Below are 22,096 nucleotides of genomic sequence, written 5' to 3'. Positions count from 1 at the left end.
CCCAATGTGAGTGTAGATTTTAGATATCCATAAAGAAGTCCAGATTAATAAAGATTGTAACAGTGTAGATTTAGTAAGTAATAGAATTAAGAGTTTATGTACATCCTGTCTTGTTATATAGCTCAAAGGATTTAGATTTACACACCAGCACAGTAGATGACGATAATACATGTTAACTTTGGATGCCACCCGCCAAAAAATAAAAAATAAAAAAAAATAAAATAAAATCCAAGAAGAAAAAATGTTTTGGCAACACTTTGCTTCCATACTGGCGCGTTCACGTATCTGATCTCCCATTGAAACTAGCCTGGACTTGTAAGTTGCGGAACGCGGTAAGTGATGAGTACCACTGACTATCTCTTATTCTTGGGTTTATTTTAGTTTATATATATCGCATCACTAGGGAGACGGAAGCGTCATTAAAGCAGGTGGAAGTTATCAGTTTATTAACATAGAATGGTTACGTTTAGCTAGCTAGAGTTATTGTTAGGCTTAAGTTGGTTTTATTTTAGTGGTAATAATGGTAAGTAAATCTTAGCTGATTTCTAACTTGCGTGTAGTTTCAACGTGCTTATTGGAGAGTTTCGACTAACACTTTGCAACAGTTGAAGCATTGGAATGGATTTGTGAATACGAAGTTTGTGCGTAAGCAACGTTGCTTACGTACGAAGCATGGGTGAATAACGCCTTGTTGAAATGACTGCATCCTGGTGCAGAGCTGAAAGCCGGCCAGATGGCGGAGTGGAACGCTTTCTACCAGAATGAGGACGAGGAGCAAGAACAAGAGGAAGCGGAGCAGTCTGGAGGTAAAACCGGGTCACGTCCATGTCTGAGCCAGCTGCCTGCCGTCACTTTGATATGTCCAGATCTATACCTGAGTATAGTGAGCTAATCGTCTTGATTTAAACAACAAAAACAAAAACAGATTGACGTACGTTAATATGGTGGAAATGGTCGTCAGAAAATGGGTCACTATTAAGGTCATAAAGTTCTGCAACAAATTTCTAAGGTACTACACCTTTACACCATCACTTGCGCCAAATTGTGATTTGAATGTTGCAGCTGAAGACGAGACTCAATAGACCAGACAACATTATTCCAATTTTGTTGTGATCAAATATTGGTAAGTTGTTGTGAATTTCATCTCTTTAGCTGATGGGAGAGACACCCAGTGTTCTCTTCTGCTGCTGCTTCAGGGATGATATTCTGTACATCCTGCTTGTGACAGATGGTTATTCTTTGATATTCCTTCAGACTGCACATATGTGTGTTGTGCCATACAGTAGCATATTTGACATTCCCCAACACATAGCTCTAACTTAAAGCGCAGTCTTTCCTACAGGCACGCACTTTCCATATTTCCATCCATCCCTCTCTCAAAAATAAGTTTGAGATTCTACAATCACAAGGTCATGGTGACATCACAAAAGGCCACTAATCAATCTAGCGTTTAGTTTTTTTATTAAGTTCCTCTTTTTAAAGTGTTTATTCGTGTTCTTTATGATGACAGCATCCTTAATTTCAGAAAAGTTGAAGGTAAAACATTGCAAACCAATGCACGTGTCTGTCTTTGATAGGAGATTACAAAGTGTCAGGCAGAGACAGCCTGGTCTTCTTGGTCGACGCCTCTAAGGAAATGTTCATCAAAGGCGAAGATGGACAACCCTCTAACTTTGACATGACCATGCAGGTAAGAACTTCAGTTTTTTTTAGTTTTTTTTATCCTGTTGACATTCTGTTACTTCTGTATTCCCTTAAAACAGGGATGTCCAAAGTTGGTCCTGGAGGGCCGGCATCCTGCATGTTTTAGTTCTCTCTCTGGTTTAGCGCACCTGGATCAAATGATGGCTCATTAGAGGCCTACCAGGAACACTGACATGCTGAAAAGATTGTTACTACCACCAGGGAGAGAACTAAAATGTGTAGGATGCCGGCCCTCGAGGATCGACTTTGGACACCCCTGCCTTAAAACAACCAAAAACTCGCATCTTTATGTGTTTTCAGTGAAAGATTCTTGAAATCTTTTTAAATATTCAAGTTGCTGAGACGAATTCATCCGCATCTCGTGTTGCCACAGGTCGTGCGGAGCGTGTACACCAGTAAGATCATTAGCAGCCACCGGGACCTGGTGGCTCTGGTGTTCTACGGCACAGAGCAGAGCAAGAACCAGAGGAACTCATTCAAACACGTTTACGTGTACCACGATCTCGACGAACCAGGTCAGAGGTCGCACGGCGACAAAAAGGGGAAAGTTACAGCGTGAGACGTTAAACCTCTGCCCCTTCAGGTGCGAAGTGGGTTCAGGACGTGGATGCTCTGCACGGTGAGAAAGGCGCGCAGCTGGCGGCGGAGACCCTGGGGAGCGGGGAGACGTCTCTGGGCGACGCCCTGTGGTGCTGCGCCAACCTCTACAGCGACATCAAGCTGCGCCTTTCGCAGAAACGCCTCATGATCTTCACCTGCAGGGACGATCCACACGGGGGCGACAGCGCCAGGGACCGACAGGCCCGCACCAAAGCCAGCGACCTGAAGGAGACCGGTCAGTTTGGAGAAAAAGCTGCCTGTGTTTATATGGTTAGAAAAATGTCTTCTGTCAAGAAATTACATTAGGTTGCCTACTTCCTTTAAAGGAACTATTCAAATATCAATCAAATTGATGCCTAACTTTTATTTTATGTTCCTTGGCTTACTTACAGGTATAAATCCCAATTATCCAATTGTTGTATCAGATATTGCCTTTGACTTAGCCATGGATTTTCCATTTCTCAACTTGAATTTTCATGTGTATTTTGACTTATTGTCCCATTGCAGGTCCTCACATATCCCTCCAACGATCCCCTGGTTGGAGTAGAATTCATGGTGGATTCAAATTTATAGTATCTAGGTGACTAAATATGCTAGGAAAACCCCCATAAGCACGTACAACTTGTAAATCAAAATAGTTTTTAAACTTCACAGCAGCATCTGACACACAAACTGTTTGCAGTTTCTTGTTTGATCAGCCTGTCTGATCTGTCCCGACTCCTCCGGGTGTTCTCAGGTGTTCTCATCGATTTAATGCACCTGATAAAACCGGGCGGCTTCGACGTGTCGCTCTTCTTCCGGGACATCGTGAGCCCGCCTGAGGACGACAGCGAGCTCGGCCTGCAGCTGGAGCCATGCAACAAACTGGAGGACCTTCAGAAGCGGGTCCGGGCCAGAGAGACCAAAAAGAGAGCCTTGGCAAGGTGACAAAAAAAAGTTTTTTTTCTGTTTTTACACAGAAAAATCATCTGTCTCCAATTTGCTATTTACTTGTAGCAGACTGGCAACTGTGTTGTATTGGTCCAACACAGTTGCTAGGATATAGACAGAAGTACATCATCTGTAGTTCAAACCAGATATTTACATACACTGATGACTTTTTGTCATTATTCATTAAGCAAAAACTGTACAAAAAATTATAAATATAAAAAAAAAGGTAAAAACAACAATATGTATTTTTTCTGTAAACCCAAAACTCCTCAAGTGGCGTTCACACCCTGCCCGTCCCTGTGCTGTGTTGTTCAGGTTAAGCTTGACTCTTGGTGAGGGTCTAAACGTAGCAGTGGGCGTGTACGCAACTGCGGTGTTGGCTCGGAAACCCGCCTCCGTCAGACTGTACCGGGAAACCAACGAACCGGTGCGCAGCAAAACCCGCACCTTCCACACTCAGACCGGCAGTCTGCTGCTGCCCAGCGAGATAAAGAAGGCCCAGGTACGTGGCAGCTGGGTTTAAATATGAATGAACTTCATTAAATGGAATTATTAGCATTGTTTAGCTGTAATGATTAGGACCATTTCTGAAGCCTGATGGGCCTTATGGGGGCCAAAACCTGGTCCCAAAAAAGACATTGTTTACTTCACATGTTGTATGCATTAGTAACATTTTCGGGCTATTTGTAATTTAGAAGAATAATAAAAGAAACAAAGCTATGGCAGAAAGTAACATTTTATTTCAGCTCAAAGAAAACCTGATATAAATAATTCTTTTATTTTAGGTGTAAAGATGCAGTTAGTCAACGTGGGGCGTGGCGCTGCTCACCGCCTCGTCACCACTGTATCGAACTCAGCTCAGGTGGCATAGTGGCATGCTATGTATCTTTAATTGTGTTCTAAAAACAAAAGTTCTACAACTCACCCTAAGAAACTGAGAAACGTTCCTGCAGACATCAATTCCTTCAGATGTTTTCTTCCTGTCAGCATCTTCATCTTCTTTTAAACCACTTAAATACAATCCTTTGGTAAGCTAAATGCAGGCTTTGCACGCTGGGCTCACATCACGGCAAATGACAGACCACTAGGGGGCGTCAGCTGACCACAGTTTGAGAGAGAGAGGTTTAGAGGTATGGCGTGAGTTAAGTTTTGGTTAAGGGTTAGGGTAAATGCCTGGGTTAGACATAAATGCAGTTATTAAAATGAATGGAAGTAACCACAGAGTCCTAATACGGGTAAAAATACTGACTTGTGTGTGTTGTAGGTGTACGGTAGGAAACAAATAGTGATGGAGAAGGATGAAGTGGATGCGATCAAGAAGTTTCACGACCCGGGACTGTTTCTGATCGGATTTAAGCCGATGGAAAAACTCAAACTGCATCATCACATTCGACCTTCTGTCTTCATCTACCCTGAGGAGGGCGAAGTGAAAGGTAGAACTGTGGATCTGTTCTGATATTTTACGTAGTTTCTCATCTTCTGTCTGCATTTAAGGGAGTAGAATTGGCTCCTTCAGACTAGCCAGCAGGTATTAGCAAACACCTGGTGGAACTGCTCATCAGCTGAGCTCATTATAGGAGCTACTTCTCTGAGCAACGCTGGTAATCAATAGAGGAGCCATGTTTTGATGACTTCCTGAAGGCGGCGTTTCAGGAGGACCAGAAACTTCTTAAAGAGACAGAGGCTCAATTTCAAGACGTTAAATTATAAAGTCCTATTTCGTTTAAGTCATATATACTATATGAAGCATTTTTTATAACAACTGAAGTTACCATAAATACTTGATTGTGTTTTAAAATGCCACTATGTGTCTTGAATATACACAACACTGCCCCTTTAAAACTATTTTGCTTTCTTTTGTTGCATGTTTGTTGTTGTTTTGCTGCACCAGGAAGTGCCTGTCTGTTCTCTGCCCTGTTGAAGAAGTGTGTCGAGAGAAACGTGTTTGCTCTGTGTCGCTCCGTCTTCCGCCGAAACTACCCACCCAGATTTGTTGCCTTGGTGCCTCAGACAGAAGAGGTCGACGAAGGGAAGGTCCAGATCACACCTCCAGGTAAACAACCTTTGGCATTTTCGTATTTGCTGTGATTCTTGGTGGTTTTAGCATCGCAAGAACCCAAAAGATTAAACCTAGATCAGGAAGTTGAAGTAATAAATGGAGTCTCTTAATAGTGTTCATATTAAGTTGTTTTTTTTCCTACAATGGATGTATGTCGATCTACTCTCTGCTCCCTTCATCAGGTTTCAATGTCATCTACCTGCCATATGCCGATGACCTGCGAACTCTGGATCCTCCTAAATGTCCGCCGGCCTCACAAACACAGGTTAACAAGATGAAGGAGATCGTCCAGAAGCTCCGCTTCAAGTACAGGTCAGTTTATGAAGACACAGATTTTAGAAAAATCCTCACATGTAAAATATATTTCTTACACTTCTGCTGTTAGCAAGCAGTTTTGCCAGACTCTAGTCTTCTCCCAGAACATTTGAGGAGCTTGGAGTATGCAGAGGGAGGGAGCTGCCGGTAATCATGTCACCAGTGTGTTTTGTGTTTGTTTTTTTGCTGTTTTGAGTTTCAGAAGTCCAAAATTTTCAAATTTTGTGCCTCCAAAATTTCAGTTTTTTTTTTTAATTTAAATTTATTTTTATTGATTGCACTTTTTTCAAGGGGGGGTCGGGGGGGGATTCATTTATATTTATTTACTTTAGTCTGTTTGCAGTGCCCTTGACTCGAGTTGTATAGATGTGATGACATCACATGAAACTTCCTTTCTTTATTCTATTTGTTGTAGTCCTCTCTGTAAGCTGCTTCCTTCCTCCTCCATGTCATGCAGGAGTGATGCATTCGAGAACCCAGTCCTGCAGCAGCACTTCAGGAACCTGGAGGCTCTGGCTCTAGACATGATGGCTCCAGAGGACATTGAGGATCTCATCAGTAAGAAGCCGACTACTTTACTTTCTGTTCCCCACGTTCAGCACTTCTGTCTCCACTCTCTAACCTTCTTTCTTCTTCATGTGTTTTTTTTTTTGTTTTCTTTTCCCATACCTCAGTGCCTAAAGTGGACCAGATTGACCAGCGGCTCGGCCCTCTAGTGGACGAGTTTAAGGATCTGGTCTACCCTGCTGGGTACAACCCAGAGAGCAAACCGGCTCCCAAACGGAAAACGGGTCAGACCCTCAATTCGGTTTCCGCCACCGTACTTCAGATCAGACGCCGTTTCCAGCCTGATCGTGTCTTTCTGTCTGCTTGCAGCCGACGTCGGAGCCGGGGCCGGGGCCGAGAAGAAGCCCAAAGTGGGGGTGACGGCGGACGAGCTGAAGGCCCACATGGAGAACGGCACTCTGGGAAAGCTGACCGTGGCAGTGCTGAAGGAGGCCTGCAAGCAGTTTGGGATCAAAACCACCGGGACCAAGAAGCAGGATCTGATAGACGCTCTGAGCGAGCGACTGGGTTCATGAGGGCAGTTTCAAACGCTTTCAGACGCTTTCAGATGTTCAGGGAGATTTTTTTTTATGCGTCGGATTAGAAAAATAGTGAAAGTTAAGTGGAAGAATAAGCTGAACGTCTTCACTTGTATTGTGAAAATCCCAGATTTTCTTTTCCAGGTGGAACCACTGGCACACGCCTGTAATTAAACAGACAACAAGTGATGATTATTGATAATGTGTTGCATTAAAACGTTTCTTTATAAAAGCGATTCTTATTTTTGTATTATTTCAAACTGAAAGAGATCGAAGGTCTCGGGCAGCATTTCCAGTTCTGCCGGAAAAGAAGGCACGCCCTTCCAAAGGGAGGCCCGTCAGACACACCTGGAGGCGTTCTGGCGTCTCCGTTCAGGTCAATAAAACAGAAGCGCTGATCGTGTTGAGGGAGCGTCTCCAGGTCAGCAGGAAGGAAACATCCAGCGTGTGAGCTGTGTCAGAACCAGACGACATTCCTCAGGAAGGTTTACTCCCAACACACATACACACACACAAGGTAACGACTCTTCAGATCCCTTTTACTGTTCAGAAAGGTAAATGTGGACTTTGTGCTTGATTGGTCTTTGCTTATTGAAACCATGCGTTTCCGGAGTGTTGCTTCAAAATAAAGGTGTGAGATTTGTGATGTGTGTTTGTGCTGTTTTTGTAAAGACTGATGCTGAAATGGAGTGTCAGTGTGAAAACAACGCCGAGGCTGCCCCTGCTGGTAGGACATTTTTTAAAAAAGCCATTATTTGTGTTAAATATGATAATGTAGAAATTGATTTTACCTCAGAAGGCCTTGCATATAAAAGATGCTGCAATCGGTCTAATTATGGAATTCTGTGTGACTCGTGATACATGTGAAGATGCATACACACACACACACACCTCTACATAATAAGTGGGAAATAGCAGTGATGTAGTAATAACCCTTTTTAATTTTGTGTAGGCTGGTTCATGGGAGGCAACAACGTCCAAATGGGAGCCTTCGCTGTGGTGGGCTACCTTCTCTACAGATTTTCACAAAGTCAGTCGCCACGACGACCTCGCATATTCACAATCTCTTTTTAAACAAAAAAAATACTCAAAGAGTAGCTGCATTGTTCTGCTAATGTGTCTTTTGCTGAAGTGTGGAGTTTGGACACAGTGTATGTGTGTGGTGGTCTGATCAATGTCCAAATTTAAATCATATCAAGAGGTTATGACACGACCTTACGCATACTGAATGTGGTTACAAATCATGCAAAGAGTGAAACAAAAGATTTAGTAGAAGTTTAAAGTTTTAATTAAAGCATATTTGCCTGTTACGATCTTTACCATCATTTCCTTTATCACATACAGTAAAATACATGGAAGTTTGTGATTGTAACGTCACCAAATGTGACAAAACTTCAGACACTTTTAAATACTGCCACAATTCCCCTTATTTTCTATTTCATGATACAAGGATTGATAATATATTATGATAAAGGACTAAGGTGACTATTATATGGAATTCTGTGACGGTGTGTCACATTTTTATTCAGACGTTTTAAGCTGTTTGGTTTTCCTGCAGCTCTCCCAGCGCTGATCCGTTGGCCGATCCGTTTCTTCTGCTACATAACCGGTGAGTTTTTGTCGTTTGTTTTTCCCTCTGACATCTTGACGAAGTTTGGCCGGAACCGAAATCACAAGGCAACCGTTTTGTTGGTCCTGCCTCAGGTCTGTCAGCTCTTTGGGGCTGGGTGAGCCGCCTGGTCGGAACCTTCCGCGGTACGAACTATAAGTTATTCCCAGTGACGAGCTTCCATACGAGAAGTTAAAGCAGCCTAAATAAAACTCTTTTACTTTTCTCCTTTTTGTCTCAGGAATCAAGAACCTGTTGAAATGGGTTTCTCGGGTTTGGCGGTTTCTAGTCGGTGAGCACCTTTTCCTCTTCTGTAGGGTGATATTTCAGTGTTTCATAAAGTCAAGTCAAAATGTACTAGCATCTATTCCAGCAACAGAAACACAAAAGACTATAATTACTACTTAGACTAATGACTTAATTTGATGCGTCCTCAGCATTTTCTACCAAATTCAAGTGGATGGTTCCCATCCTGAGAGCCACCACAGGTCATTATACTCTTCTTTATTGTTTTAAATTGTGTGGTAATTTCCCAAGGGTTCTCCTTACTTCCTCCTCATTTCGGGGGAACACGTGCTTATACTTTGAAAAGTAAATCTACATTAATGTTTTTAAAAAGGTATTTCAATTTCCGATAACGCGTTGCCAATTTATTGACAAAAACACAGGAATGTGTCGTTCCAAAATAGCAAACTTTGTCAGAATACTATTCACTCTTCCAGCTGGATTGACAGTACCGTAATTACTTCCATCATTGCAAATATATAAACTTAGAAAATGTTTTACATCAGTGAGTATATTTGCAATCGCACCTCCAACCCTTTTATTTCCTGAAAAGCTTTAATTATATGGTCTACTAACAGTGGTGGCTCTTGCATGAATGTGACCCTGTGTCAGCTCTTCCTTCTGCCCCCGACACACCAACAACTTTCCAACAACATTGTTTAAGCATTTACACTAGAACATCTCACGTCTACAGGATCGTCTGAAGATGGACCACAGAACAGCGGCACTTCAAGGGAGTCAGATTTGAGGTTGATCTTCCTGGGGCCAAACGTAGCGGACCGAAACCTCATAGCAGACGATTTGTTAGCATTAGGCAGCAACAAGACGAGACCATTCAGCGACGTGGCGAAGAATGGCATCAAGCAGAGCACGGTGCTGGACGGCAGAGAGATTACAGTAATCAACACCCCCGATGTTTTAGGGTCTTCGATGGGGAACGCCAGCCGTGCCAGGGAGGCCCTAAGGAGCCTCCAGCTCACTAGTCCTGGCCCGCATGCCTTTTTGCTGGTTATCAAGGCTCAAGGCTCCGGCGAGTCGGTCGGCCAGGACCTCACCCAAGCTGTTCGAGGCACCCTTGAGCTGTTTGGAGAGGGAGTCACGGGATACATTATCCCGGTGATCTCTTATGTGGACGGCAGACAAAGCTTCACTGTGGATGAGCTGCTGGAGGGGCTGGAAAAGGCCTGCTCTTTATGTGGTCAGAGTCCAGAGCTTGTGGACATCAGCGCATACGGTCCACCTAAAGGAAAGCATTCAAGTAGAAGGTCTAAAGACTGTGCTTACAGAGATCTGGTTGAGCGTGTGTTAGATGTGAAGGAGAGCAGGGGCCATTTTGGCCATGAGGTGTACAAGAGGGAGGACGAGCTGAGGGAGAAGCTGCTGGATGACATGTCCTCCACACTGGCTCAACAACTGGGCCACAGGTAGATAGGGGAACTACACAGCGAGAGGTGTTGGAGTGTTTGTTAGCCTGGGCCAAAGAAAATTTGAACATGTATATATATATATATATATAATTTTTTTTTTCCTCCCATTTGCCCTGTGGTTTTGTCAATATCTGCGTTTCCATCGAAAATGTGTGCAAAAATTTGTCGATGTTCTGATAATGTCGAAAAAACACATTTGCAATAACAGTGTTTGCATGAAATAACAAATGCTGTTATAAACACACAGAAATAAGTTTGTACACACAATAAGTTATTAAAAAAACATCCTCCAACTACCTGTCGTCGTCTTCTTCGTGGTTTGAGCCTGTGGTAACATCCGGTTGTTGATCATGTGACTCCAGTGATGCCAGAAAAATTTCTTCATTTATATCGCCCCAAAACTTTTTATCAAAAAGCTATATATTTATTAATTGCAGCATTTCCTATGAAGCTGCAGGATGTAATTTTTGTAAAGTGTTTCTTCTATAGAAATGCACCACTCCCGACCAAAACTAACCAATCATAGCGGGTCTTTGCTCTGATTGGTTGGTTTCTAGTTGCCACTGGGAAGAGACAGAGGAACAATGATGTTTTCTGTTGGGGATAATTTTCCTATAGTGTCAAATGTATAATGTATATACAATTTATATTTATAATAAATTTACCTGTCTTTTTTTTCTTCTCCTGTTTCGCTGTGAATTGTAATTTCACGCTCTGCTCCAGTGTTTTGCTTTCCTACATATTTCAACATTTATTGAAGGGAAATGTATTCAGAGAAGTTAAACTGAAGTCAAACTTGGTCCACAGGCTGAATTATTCAATATTTTCTTGAGCAAACACCAGAAACGGCTTCATTAGGTTTGTCACATTTTCAATTCCAAATATATAGCTTTATTAATCCCCATAGGGGAAATGTTAGTTGACAAAGAAAAGGAAATGGGGCGCCCCCCTGTGGTGTGCATTGTGTTGACACTGTGACAACATATTTCCAGTTTAGGATTATGCCAAATTAAAGGGCTATTTTAGTCTTTTTCTTTTAAGTCTGAACTGCATCTAATTATGATCTCCAAGTCAAATGTATATATATTTGGACTTATCAGTCCAAATATAAAACTGACTCTTCAAAGCACAAGATTAGCAAACATATTTTTTCTATTTAGAAATAGAATCAGTGCTTTCTTGGTTTTAGAGTTAGAGAAGCAAAAAATACATAATATATTGACTGGTCAAACCTGGATTAAATACTTATTCTAGTGATTATTGTTGCATCCGAGCACAGATTATTAAACAGCATTGTGTGAAGAGGGGCTTCCTAGTTTTAAGTTCTCAAAACTTATTAACTGACACCACAGGTAAAATATAAACTGCTTATATCCTTTTAACAGATGCCAAATAAAAAATCCTAAATTATTAATTTGCAGACAGAGGTTTGATAGGTTGTATGTGGTGGAGGCAGTAAAAGGTTCGCCCAGGGCGCCAGAAATGGAACATCCGCCACTGTTCCTGTGGTATTAAAACATTTCTTACCTGTATAATTTTAATTTTAATCACCGTAAACAGAACCCAAGGTGTGCCTCCTCACAGACGAGACTTAAAGTGGAACATTTTAAGGGTTTTATTCTCAGGGGAGGAACTGCTCCTGTGCTTTCTGACGCAGCCAGGGAAACGCTACTACGCATGCGCGTTATCTTCACGGACGGAGAAGCAGACCTCACAACAGGAAAAAAAAGTGTTAAAGACAAAGGACCGGACAGCCTTTAGGGAAAGCAAAAACCAGCTCAGTTAGTTTCCTAGACCGCTTTGTAGAGGTTCGGCTGTCTCACCACCGGTCGGAACCGGACGGGTAAGTGTTCGTTGTGAAATAATTAAGTTAGAGGAAGGCGTTGTGTTTGTGTTGGCTGTAGAGACGGAGTTACGTAGAAAACATCCACAGGACTAACGGCGAGAAAAAAAACTGCTGCCAACATGGATTCAGTACTACAGTATGAGTGTGTTTTAAGTGTCTAAGAGTAGCTGTCCTTGGTTAGTGTGAACGTTTGCTTTCTTATTGCTGTGACCTGTGTTTGGCTGCTGTCACATTTAGCTAGTTCTCTCTGAACAGCTTGCTTCCTTTATTCAGAACTAGCTGCTGGAGATGTTTACTTTCTGCCTATTTTGAGGTCCGCTGGTCGAAAAAAGAGTAAAGCCTATTTTTGTTGTATTTTAACCATCTGCATGCACCTTAAATAGATTCGGCATAGATTTAAAGAACATTGTTTGGAGTTGATGATAATTTGTTCCCACTTTCTTCGTTTTTAACATTTTAGCAGGTGTGCATTGCTGTGAAAAAATTGATTTACCCCCTACAAATTTCTTCTCTTTAGCTTTATATCTCCCCTAAATGTTTCAGATCATTAAAGATATATCAATATTTGCCAAATATAACAAGCAGTACATGCATTATAGGGGAAAAAAGCTGTCCAAGCTAACATGGCCCTACATAGAAAAAAACCGACCCTTTTGGGTAACGACAGCTCTGATACAAATTCAATTCAATTAAAAAATATTTCATTATCCCAAAAGGAAATGAAATGTTGCAATCATATGATCTAAGCATCTTCAAAGAGCGGTTGTGGACAGTGATGCTGTGAGCAGGAAGAACCTGCGGTAGCAGTCCGTCTCGCAACAAATTTGAAGAGGCCTCTGACTGAAGACTGTTGGTCTTGTGACCATCATGACATGCTGACAGCAGACAATGTTCCACAAAAATATGTCCTGGATGACATCATCAGTCTGGACCCTATTAAATTTTAGCATAACTTGAAAAGTGATTGTGTTTTTTCTGGTTGTCTTTGGGATGCACTTATAGATTGGTCCAGATTTCCTTAATTTTCTGTGATCAGCTTGTACTTGCATGTGAAACCGATCTTATCTACTTGCACAAATGTCTGAAATTCAGTAGCTGCCCCCATTTTGCTCAGACGTGAGAGCCACCCCACTTTTGCTAACGTAGCAACTCCGTCGCTGTGCTTGGCATCTTTTCAGATAAAAAAAAAAATCGACATTTAAAAGTCGGTAATGGGACAAAAAACTGCAATCGGTGCACCCCTAAAAATGTGTTTAATTGGGACATTTTTAAAGGTGACAGAAAGGGAAAAAAGAGATTAGATCAGAATCAATGTAGCTCAACAAAGCGGAATACTTCAAATTGCGTTTAGTATTCTAAACTGGTCGTAACATCTGTTTCCAGAGCAACGCGAGAGAAGCTTCATGTTCAGCTTTCTGGTGATGGAAAGTCCTGCAAAACGGCACACCTGCTGACTGGAGGGACACAACGGTCAACGCACACCAACACTCACAGGATGGAGGAAGTGGAAACACACAAGAGAGGGATGACAACTTGATTTATGATTTTTATCGGAGGATCCCATTTTCGTCATACTTTTTATTTTTCCACCCCTGTCTAAATTCTGTCCTGAATTCTACTTTCTACGTCCTTTCCTGGTGAGAGAGGTGGTGTTTATTTACCTTCCACCTTCCTCTGAGCGCCTACATAGCAACACACAGACTCCTCTCTTCCCGGAGGTCGAGGGGGCTGCCATGGGAACGGCTGTCCTGCCTTCAATGTAGTGTCCTGAGGGCAGTAGTGGTGGAGCTGGAGGAGGAGGACGTGGCGGTGGTGGTGGTGGCGGCGGCGGTGGTGAACGTCCAGGGATGGGCAGTACTCCGTATCCAGCCAGCGAGTGGAAGGAGAAGGGCCGAGGCGGACTGCAGGAGCTGGGCTGCATGCCCTGGAAGGTCAGCAAGCAGAAAGCTGCCGGAGGAGGGGGAGAAGCGGTTTCAGGAGCAGCGGAGAGGAGGAGCAAGGATCCAAGGGACGGTCAGCTGCAGCAGGATCTCTCGTCGTCGTCGTCCTCCCTCTCCCCGCCGGCTCCCCAGCAGACTTCTCCGACAACTCCGGCCATATATCACGAGAAGCAGCGGAGGGAGCTGTGTGCATTGCATGCGCTCAACAACGTCTTCCAGGATGGGACAGCCTTTAGTCGGGACACCCTGCAGGAGATATACCAAAGGTGAGAGAGCTGGATTACTAAAATGCACCAAGAATCACATTTGTCTTGCAAAAGTATTTATACTTCTTGAACTTTTCCACCTTTCGCCTCTGGATTTGATGAGGTACACCCACACAAGGTAGCATGTAATTGTGAGGTGAAAGGAAAATGATACATGATTTTAGAAATTATGCTCACAAAAAAAAGAATGTGGGTGACGAAAGTGTGGGATGCAATTGTATCCAGCCCCACTGAGTCAATAATTTCTCCCTGTCTGCAATTAAAGTTGCAACATTTTTGAGGTATAGCTGAATGCATTGAATGTTTCAGCAAAATCTTTAACATGTGAATGCAAGAACCTTACTTGGCACATATGTTCCCATGGTCTTGCTATGTATTTTGAAAATAAAAAAAAAAAGTTAGCCACTGAAAAATTGATGGTGGCCATTTTTTCAAAACTGCTAAACACAGAAAGATATTCGAAGAAACTAAACTAAACCACTAAACAAATAAAAACATTAGCGGAAGCCAATGCTAAACCACTAAGCAAATAAAAATATAAGCCATGAAACAAATGAAGATATAAGGAGAAGCTAACACTAACCTGCTAAAGACATAAAAACATTAGCAGACGTTATCACTAAACATATAAAAGTATTAGCCAAAGCTAATGCTGAACTGCTAAACAAATGAAAATATAAAAATATACACTGAACTGATATAGAAATGAAAATATTAACGGAAGCTAATACTAAACCACTAAACAATTTAAAAAATTAGCAGGAGCTAACGAGAACCATTAAGATGACTGTCAGTCCAGTCTTCTTGTCCTTCCTTGACGACTGGTGTTAGACTAACAGCAGAAGCCTCAGTTTTAGTTTTGGCATCACATTTTGCAGCCTGTTATTAGTGAGTTTTGTGAAAACACATGATGTGACAGAGTTCATCCTAGTCATGAAAATGGGTAACATTTTATGCGAATAACTGGTTTAAAAGGCAGAAAAATGGCAGCCATTTTGAAAAATGGTTGTCATCCTGAAATATAAGTGGCTGCAATCAGTGCACCGATATCGGTATGACAAACATACATCCTGAGGGTTGAGCAAACAAAGTTTTATGCTTGTATCCACACTTGACAGATGTTTACCTGTTCTTCTTTGGGTTAAAGCAGTGAAAATCAGTGTTCTAAGGCTTACACTGATTCTCAGTTGGTTATATTTCTGGTATTTGACTGGCTGTTCTTACAAAGCATTTTTTTTCATATCTCTTGTCATATCTGACATATCTTGTGAGCATATCATATCTAGAGCAGGGCTTGGCAACCTTTACAACCTAAAGAGCCGCTGTGGACTCACGACAGCCAAATGAAACTGATTTGAGTCTTGGTTTTGCTCTTCAATAAGTCATGTTAAAGGTGTAAAAAGGGCTGTGTTCAAATGCGCATTACACTTTACACACTTACAATTAGCAAAAATTAGAAAGCCATGTCTTCTTTGGCACAACTTTGTGCTGATAACATAAAATCCTAATATAAACCGTTGATGTTAGCAAGCAAACATGACGGACTGTGGTTGATTTCTCGTTTTCAACACGTTGCAGGCTAAGTCCCAGCACTATGGTGACTCCTCACAAAAAGAGCATGCTGGGAAACGGGAACTATGATGTAAATGTCATCATGGCGGCATTGCAGACCCGAGGGTTTGAGGCAGTCTGGTGGGATAAAAGAAGGTATGTGTGTCATTTAAATTTAAGTCCAAATGTACAAAACGCTGCAGATTCCAAATATGCAATTATGTATCAAATGACGACAAAGTCACAATGGTATGAACAGTCACAGACACTTTCTGCTTTCAATTTAGCCATTTCTAAAGTTTGTCAAAACGTTTCAATGGATGTCATGTTTCTCTGGGAATAGTTGGACATTAGTTCTGACACAGTCCAGGTTTGCATACCAGCTTGTCGTTGAAACAAGTCGTGTGAGGAATGGATATGCAGGGCTTGTTTCCAGGCAGTAGTATGTTGGATGAACCACTTGCTGGCTGTCTGTGAAGACCCAAACACTGTCAGAACATTGGCTGATTAATCTCAGACTCGAACGAGACGAGTTTCTCTGCTCAGAACTGATCTGACTCTATGGACTTGGACCCAGACGCACTAAGTGGAAAGTGTTGCAAAACACACCAGGGGGTTCTTGTTGTCCAGTCGAAATTATAGGATTTATAAGTACAGTGTCTAAGTTTTATTGCCACAGAAGCAAAAGAAATTAGAAAAAAAATTCACAGATATATCAATTGATAAATGACTGAATAACTCGTGTTAACATTTTTATGCTTCTCACTTGGTTTTTGCTCAGCACAGTAATCTAAAAAAGTACTTTCAATTCAGTTCATTTATATAGGGCCAGTAAACCACAAATGTTTTCGTCCTTCTGAATATTGATTTTAACAGTATACATAAATATATATTTTTCTCCATTAAGAGAGTAAAAGACCTGTCTCAGAGGAATTGTTTCACAAATGATTAATCGTTCCACAAATGATTAATTGTTTCATAAAGAGAGTTCCTCACATTGGAAAGGAACATTATTTTTATTTTAACTTACTTTTTTTTCTTGCTCCTGATCTGCTATTTTTTACCTATAGCTAAGCTGAAGAAACAATTCTGATGGTTAATTTTAAAAAAAGGCACATTCTGCAGATTTTTTTCCACAAGAAATGCATTAAAAATCCAAATAAAGAATTAGCCATAGCCAAAAGAAAAACTTTTAACATCAGCATGTGAAAAACTCAACCCTTTCTGCTTGAATTATTATCAGCACTGTGTACGACTGATCTGTTGATTATTTTTGGATTAACTAGTTGGTAAAGGTGAAATTTTGTACAGAATGTGAACCAGGTGAAACCAAAACACCCACTTGAAAAGTTCTGGGTAGGACAGATTAACGGACAAATGTATATCTTCAATCTTAAATGCAAAATATTTATATTTTTTGTTAATTACTGCTCTGACTGTGTTGTCTTTACAGCAAATTGCCTCTTTTGAGTCTGCATACGATTTATCGATTACTAAAACGGTTGACGATTATTTCAATAACTCATCTGATAAATCGTTTCAACCTTATTGTGATTCTATTTCTGAATAATATAAAAGAACTACCAGAATGAATCTTTAGGAACTCTAAGAATTACACATAGTTATTTTTGTGGTAAAATCTCCAAAGAGGCCAGTTGTGTTGGTTGACGGTTCACTTTCTGAGCTGTTGGAGAAACATCAGTTGTGCGTTTCCCTTCGAATTATAAACATCCTGCAGCACCAAACCAAATAAATCTAACTGGTTTGTTGAAAATAAGGCAAACACTGACATGAATAATAAAATAGTCAAGCCCCCAAAAATTTACAAGCTATAAATATGTGATGTGTCACACATGACGATCTTCTAGTCTCTCTCCAGTAACTCCAGTTTGTTTTGAACGCACCTGTAATCATCACAGCAGGATCTGGATGCATTTATCAATGTATTGTTTCTTGGATTGACATTGCTGTCTAAAACTAGACCAACAAAAACATTTATCTCTGTTTGAGTCCTAGTTTAGATCCAGTGGTAAAACTGCATCACTCTGTAATTGAGATTTTTTTGTGTATTTGTAGTGCATGTTCCGCTGTTGTCTTCGTTTATTTCCCAGAATGATCCGTGGGGGGGTTGGGCAGAGGCTGCAGAGCCAAAACATAAACACTTTTACTCTGGTCCACATGTTTGGTTGATTTTTATTTTTTATTTTATTTATTTTTTTCCCCTCATTTGTTTCTAATCTTGACTCTAGAGGACAGGAAACTTCTCAACCAACTCGAACATCTGCATTCTTCACTAAAATCCTAAATGTAAACAGGAGGTCTGCTCATCAGAGGCTCTGCTTCCTCTGCTGAAACTACTTCAACTTAATCAGCTGCATCTTCAAAGATCCATAAGTTTGCCTTTTTTTTTATTATCAGTATTTGTGCTTTCTTCATTATCGGTCTCACAGGACTGCTAAAGGAATCAGGAGTCTCTGCCTTTTTCTGTGAAAATGAGTTCCTGTCTTTCTAGCCTGTGCTGGAACAGGAACATAATCACTGCTATTAATCAATTGACAACATAAACATGACTCTCTTTCTGCTACTTTTCTTATGCAGCACAAAGCTTGTTTGCACATTTGTTGTACTTTCAGTTTTACGCAGAGTTGAAAAAGATGGGTTTAAATGAGGATGTAAGCACCACTAAAAATCTTTGAAGAGGATTTTGAATATTGGGAAGAATCCAAAAATGTATATGTTTACTGAACGCTCTGTTCCCGCTGAGCTCAGCACATTGATTTGCAGCAGCTTACAAAAGTATTTAAAGCCTTGTGAAGTTTTCCATATTTTTATCACATTACCACCATATATTTATTTGGAATTTAATGTGAAAGACCAACACAAAGTGGTGTACAATTTTGAAGTAGAAAGAAAATTCTACACCATTCAAAAAGTTTCTGTGCTGTGCAAAAGTATTTAGCCTCCCGGAGTCGATACTTTGTGGAACCATCTGTTGCTGAGTTTGAAATGAAGATTTAATTCATTTAATTTTAGCTTTCAAAGTAATTTAAAGCAGGTCATAATGTTTTTTTTTTGCTTGCTGAGTTAAATGTTAACCGATTAAAAGCCAGTTGTGGTACTTTGTGAAAATGGGCCTAAAGATAAAAAGACAGGATTTGAATTCCTAACTTGCAGCATTATAAGTGGACTAGATGGTATACTTTTTAAATCAGAAAACATCATCTTAATCATCAGAGCCTCAACTTGGAGACAAGTGAATGACGAGACTCGAGGATTGACTTGGACTTGAGGCAAGAAACTTAAAATCTGACTTGGACTTGGACTGGAAAAATGATCTTTGGCCAGAGTTAAAATCTCGGATTTCATTAAAAAACCTTTTAAGTTGTAAAATCTTTGCGATGGGAAATGTCCTAAAGTTTTAAACTTCAAGAAGATTTCCAATGTGCACAATGTGATATTGTTATACAGAATTACAAATGACTTCATCAAGTAAGACACCACAGCATAGCATCCAAATGGCATGTTGTCCATTGTGTTTTATGATGTTCTTCACTTAAATAGCTTCTTTTTTTTTTTTCTTCCCCCAGGGATGTCGGCAGCATTGAGCTGTCCAACGTGGAGGGCTTTATCCTCAACGTGCCGTCCAACCTGCGCTGGGGGCCCCTCCGGCTGCCACTTAAACGCCAGCACTGGATTGGAGTCAGGGAGGTGGGAGGTGTCTACTACAACCTGGATTCTAAGCTACGCAACCCTCAGCCTATTGGCAGTCCTGAAGAGCTCAGGTGAGAGGCAAGGTGTTCTGAGAATGTGTTCTGAACAACATCCCGCCACGCGGATCATGCACTACAAAAAAAAAATCCGGCTCAACCATATTGCGATCATAAGATCATATTTGAAATAAAAATGTGCAAAGCATATTAATAGATTGTATCAATTTAGCAGTACAAAAGTAACATATTTTCCTGAAAGAGGAATCTCCTGCGTGTCCGTCTCTCAGACAAGCAGGAAAACCACTGGAATTATTTTACTGTTGTAGACAGAAAACGTAACAAAACATTATTTTACTTTTACTCACTGCACATTTTTACTTAGCGTCTTGAAATCTTGATGCTCGTTTATTTATTTATTTTTATCATTATCGCAATTGACTGTTTTGTTTCCCTTATCACAAATTCAGGAAGTTTCTCCGTCAGCAGCTGCGAGGGAAGAACTGTGAACTGCTGCTGGTTGTCTCAGAAGAGGTGGAGGTCCACCAAACTTGGCGCTCCGACGGCTGAGGGTTCAACCAGCCAATCGCTTCAGCCAAACGGGCCTGTCGCATTACGAACAGGAGACGAAGTAGCGTTGTGCACCGCCAGTCGCATCGATGCACTCTTGCAGTTGTAATTCCTCCCCACCAAGCCTGTTTTTTTATTTTTCTTCTTCTTTTTTTGGGTTTTGTTTACACGGCCATTGCTGAACACTTAGCTGATCCGAGACAAAGTAATGAAGGAGGCAAACACTTTATAGAGCGAATCAAAGAATCACAACTGAGACTATTCTGTTCCTGCCGATGAGTTGTTTTTTTATATTTCGATGCTTATTTTTTCTGTCTTGCCCTTTTCATTTTCTCAAATTTCTAAAGTTTTGAGAGTTTTGGACCTAAGGAAAATGCATATTTTTACGTTTATTCTTTTTTCTCCTTTTTTTGTTTTATTTTACTCCATATTTTCCCATCTTTCTCACCAAAGTGCTCCCTCACTTCTTTTCCCCTCATCTCCATCTCATTGAATCCCAGCTCAGAGAGAGAGAGGTTTTTCCACATCGCCAACTGTGTGTGTGTTTCAGCAATTCCCTACACTTCTGGCACCGACTCACCCTTTACTGTAGAATCTTTGCTAATGCAACACTTTTTATATTATGGCAACAAAGCAATGCAACACTCAGGCCAAGTACTCCCTCTAGTGGATATTTGCTCCAGCTTGCTTGTATCGATGATCATCTAGTCGTGTTTTTAAATTTCTTCTCACTGTATAGACGCTTCTGTAAAGGAAAGAAATATGTTATTTGTTTAAGACATATTGCACTACACACAAACATCGCCTGTCGGTAAAGAAATATATATTTTGGGTTTAATGCTAAAACTCTCTTCCGCTTCGGATCAAATGCAGCAAAATGCATCCACTAATTCAGGAGGATACATTTCATGCTGTGAGTCATGCTGACTTCAGATTTAAAGTTTACCTGCAAAACCTTTTACTGAGTGAATTTATTTACTCCTACTGACGGAATGATCAACAGTACAAATCATGATTTTACACTAAAGACTTAGACGCTAGCTCTTTACCACTCAAATGCCTCCCTTTGTCCTGATTTGTTGTTGCCAGAGTTTTGTTTTTTAGGTTTTTTGCCTCAGTGACTTTTCCAAAGGGTCCAAATCACAGCAGCCCTCTGTAGCACAGGAACTCAGCAGATAAAGGGCTTTTCCTCATCTTCCTGTAGTCTCACCCCCCCCACCCCCCTCCCCGTATATGAAAAGCAGCCAAACACAGCTTTAAAAGGAAATCACTGACTGTCTCAGCAAGTTATTGACTGTAATCAGAGGAATCTCTGTCAAAGGAAGTAATTTTTAAAGCGTAGTTGAGCGAAGAAAGTTATTTGCTTATAAACCTGAAAGGACCTGGAGAGCAAAAAAAAAAGTTTTTGCAGGTATTAATCTAGAAAGTTGGATGAAAAGTGAAAGTTGTTGGCGATCTGGTGTCATGTCCAAAGAAAGATTGATTTACGGTAGTTTGTGAGGTGATTAAAAGTTCTCGTCTCCAATCATTAAAATCTTCATTTATACATGTTAGTGATTGAATTGGCCTTAACTTGTTTACATAAAAAGTATGTAGATTTTTGGAGTTTGGCGCCATATCAGAAAATCCAAAGGAGCAGTTTGTTATATTTGTGAGGTGAAATGGTAGATGCCCTTCCATTTTTGCAGAGCAGCTACTCCCATGATGAGTTTTCAATTTTTTCTGCCAAGGAATTTGTTACACTTTTTTTTTTTTTTTTATAATAAGCAATCCAAACATATAAGTTGTGCATGTTTTATTTCAAATTTGAAGCAACATCCTCATGTTCCAGGCCTGTCTATAATCCTGTGATGTCACATTGTATCCATGAGAAACTAAGTTGAACTGTCAGATATTTTTAACTGAAGACGGACACGGCGAACTGTGTTGCACATTTGCATTCATATGCCTTTGCTTTATTGCCATGACAATCCATTAAGTCCTTCCCCCTTGGAGGAATCCTGATTATCAGTGTACTTTATTTTTTCATAAAAAAAATAAAATAAAATCCTCATATTTGGCATTTCATGTGTCATTGTGTTTAAATTGGTAATAAAGGGCAAATGTGTACATTTATTTCACCTATTAGGATGTGTGGTGCTTTTAAAGGGACAGAAAATTGCATAGATGTATGGATCCACTGCTTTTTAAATTTTTTTTTTA

At 40.7% G+C, this 22,096-nt stretch overlaps 3 protein-coding genes across 8 annotated transcripts in view; all 3 read left to right on the top strand.

Moving 5' to 3' along the window:
* The window catches only part of xrcc6 (X-ray repair complementing defective repair in Chinese hamster cells 6), a 45,916-nt gene extending 38,987 nt beyond the window's left edge, over positions 1-6,929 (top strand). The window contains exons 1-13 of one of the 3 annotated variants that reach the window (XM_008437902.1): positions 243-332; positions 717-806; positions 1,578-1,690; positions 2,078-2,219; positions 2,288-2,539; positions 3,041-3,227; positions 3,550-3,736; positions 4,499-4,667; positions 5,126-5,287; positions 5,476-5,605; positions 6,066-6,166; positions 6,283-6,399; positions 6,485-6,929. In XM_008437902.1, the coding sequence (XP_008436124.1) occupies positions 734-806; positions 1,578-1,690; positions 2,078-2,219; positions 2,288-2,539; positions 3,041-3,227; positions 3,550-3,736; positions 4,499-4,667; positions 5,126-5,287; positions 5,476-5,605; positions 6,066-6,166; positions 6,283-6,399; positions 6,485-6,690 (1,839 nt within the window). In that variant the 5' untranslated portion in view covers positions 243-332; positions 717-733 and the 3' untranslated portion in view covers positions 6,691-6,929. Of the gene's footprint in view, positions 1-242; positions 333-716; positions 807-855; positions 1,010-1,577; positions 1,691-2,077; positions 2,220-2,287; positions 2,540-3,040; positions 3,228-3,549; positions 3,737-4,498; positions 4,668-5,125; positions 5,288-5,475; positions 5,606-6,065; positions 6,167-6,282; positions 6,400-6,484 lie in introns of those variants that run through there. The other 2 variants (XM_008437899.2, XM_008437903.2) reach the window with 2 other exon arrangements.
* A 95-nt stretch (positions 6,930-7,024) lies between these two features.
* LOC103482008 (GTPase IMAP family member 4-like) lies at positions 7,025-10,310 on the top strand. 4 transcript variants are annotated; one of them, XM_017310950.1, is made up of 8 exons: positions 7,025-7,210; positions 7,366-7,420; positions 7,646-7,723; positions 8,252-8,302; positions 8,398-8,448; positions 8,544-8,594; positions 8,740-8,790; positions 9,282-10,310. In XM_017310950.1, exons 2-8 carry the CDS (start codon positions 7,378-7,380, stop codon positions 10,013-10,015), a joined length of 1,059 nt encoding a protein of 352 aa, XP_017166439.1. In that variant the 5' UTR covers positions 7,025-7,210; positions 7,366-7,377; the 3' UTR covers positions 10,016-10,310. The 4 variants fall into 4 exon arrangements, with proteins under 4 accessions (XP_017166439.1, XP_017166440.1, XP_017166438.1 ...); XM_017310951.1 differs by having other exon boundaries at positions 7,025-7,247; XM_017310949.1 differs by having other exon boundaries at positions 7,025-7,420.
* A 1,375-nt stretch (positions 10,311-11,685) lies between these two features.
* Positions 11,686-21,956, top strand: josd1 (Josephin domain containing 1). Its single transcript, XM_008437893.2, has 5 exons — positions 11,686-11,857; positions 13,244-14,066; positions 15,645-15,773; positions 19,205-19,399; positions 19,795-21,956. Exons 2-5 carry the CDS (start codon positions 13,708-13,710, stop codon positions 19,892-19,894), a joined length of 783 nt encoding a protein of 260 aa, XP_008436115.1. The 5' UTR covers positions 11,686-11,857; positions 13,244-13,707; the 3' UTR covers positions 19,895-21,956.
* The last annotated feature ends 140 nt before the right edge of the window (positions 21,957-22,096 follow it).

The sequence above is a fragment of the Poecilia reticulata genome, linkage group LG19 (assembly GCF_000633615.1).
Source record: "Poecilia reticulata strain Guanapo linkage group LG19, Guppy_female_1.0+MT, whole genome shotgun sequence".
Lineage (NCBI taxonomy): Eukaryota > Metazoa > Chordata > Actinopteri > Cyprinodontiformes > Poeciliidae > Poecilia > Poecilia reticulata.
This window is presented reverse-complemented; position numbering and strand designations above follow the sequence as displayed.

Coding starts and splice junctions, on each gene's coding strand:
- josd1 (XM_008437893.2), top strand. CDS start 13,708: ATGGGCAGTACTCCGTATCCAGCCAGCGAGTGGAAGGAGAAGGGCCGA. Junction 14,067..15,644: donor CTGCAGGAGATATACCAAAG/GTGAGAGAGCTG, acceptor AACACGTTGCAG/GCTAAGTCCCAGCACTATGG. Junction 15,774..19,204: donor GTCTGGTGGGATAAAAGAAG/GTATGTGTGTCA, acceptor TTCTTCCCCCAG/GGATGTCGGCAGCATTGAGC.
- LOC103482008 (XM_017310949.1), top strand. CDS start 7,252: ATGTGGACTTTGTGCTTGATTGGTCTTTGCTTATTGAAACCATGCGTT. Junction 7,421..7,645: donor CGCCGAGGCTGCCCCTGCTG/GTAGGACATTTT, acceptor AATTTTGTGTAG/GCTGGTTCATGGGAGGCAAC. Junction 8,791..9,281: donor CATCCTGAGAGCCACCACAG/GTCATTATACTC, acceptor TCACGTCTACAG/GATCGTCTGAAGATGGACCA.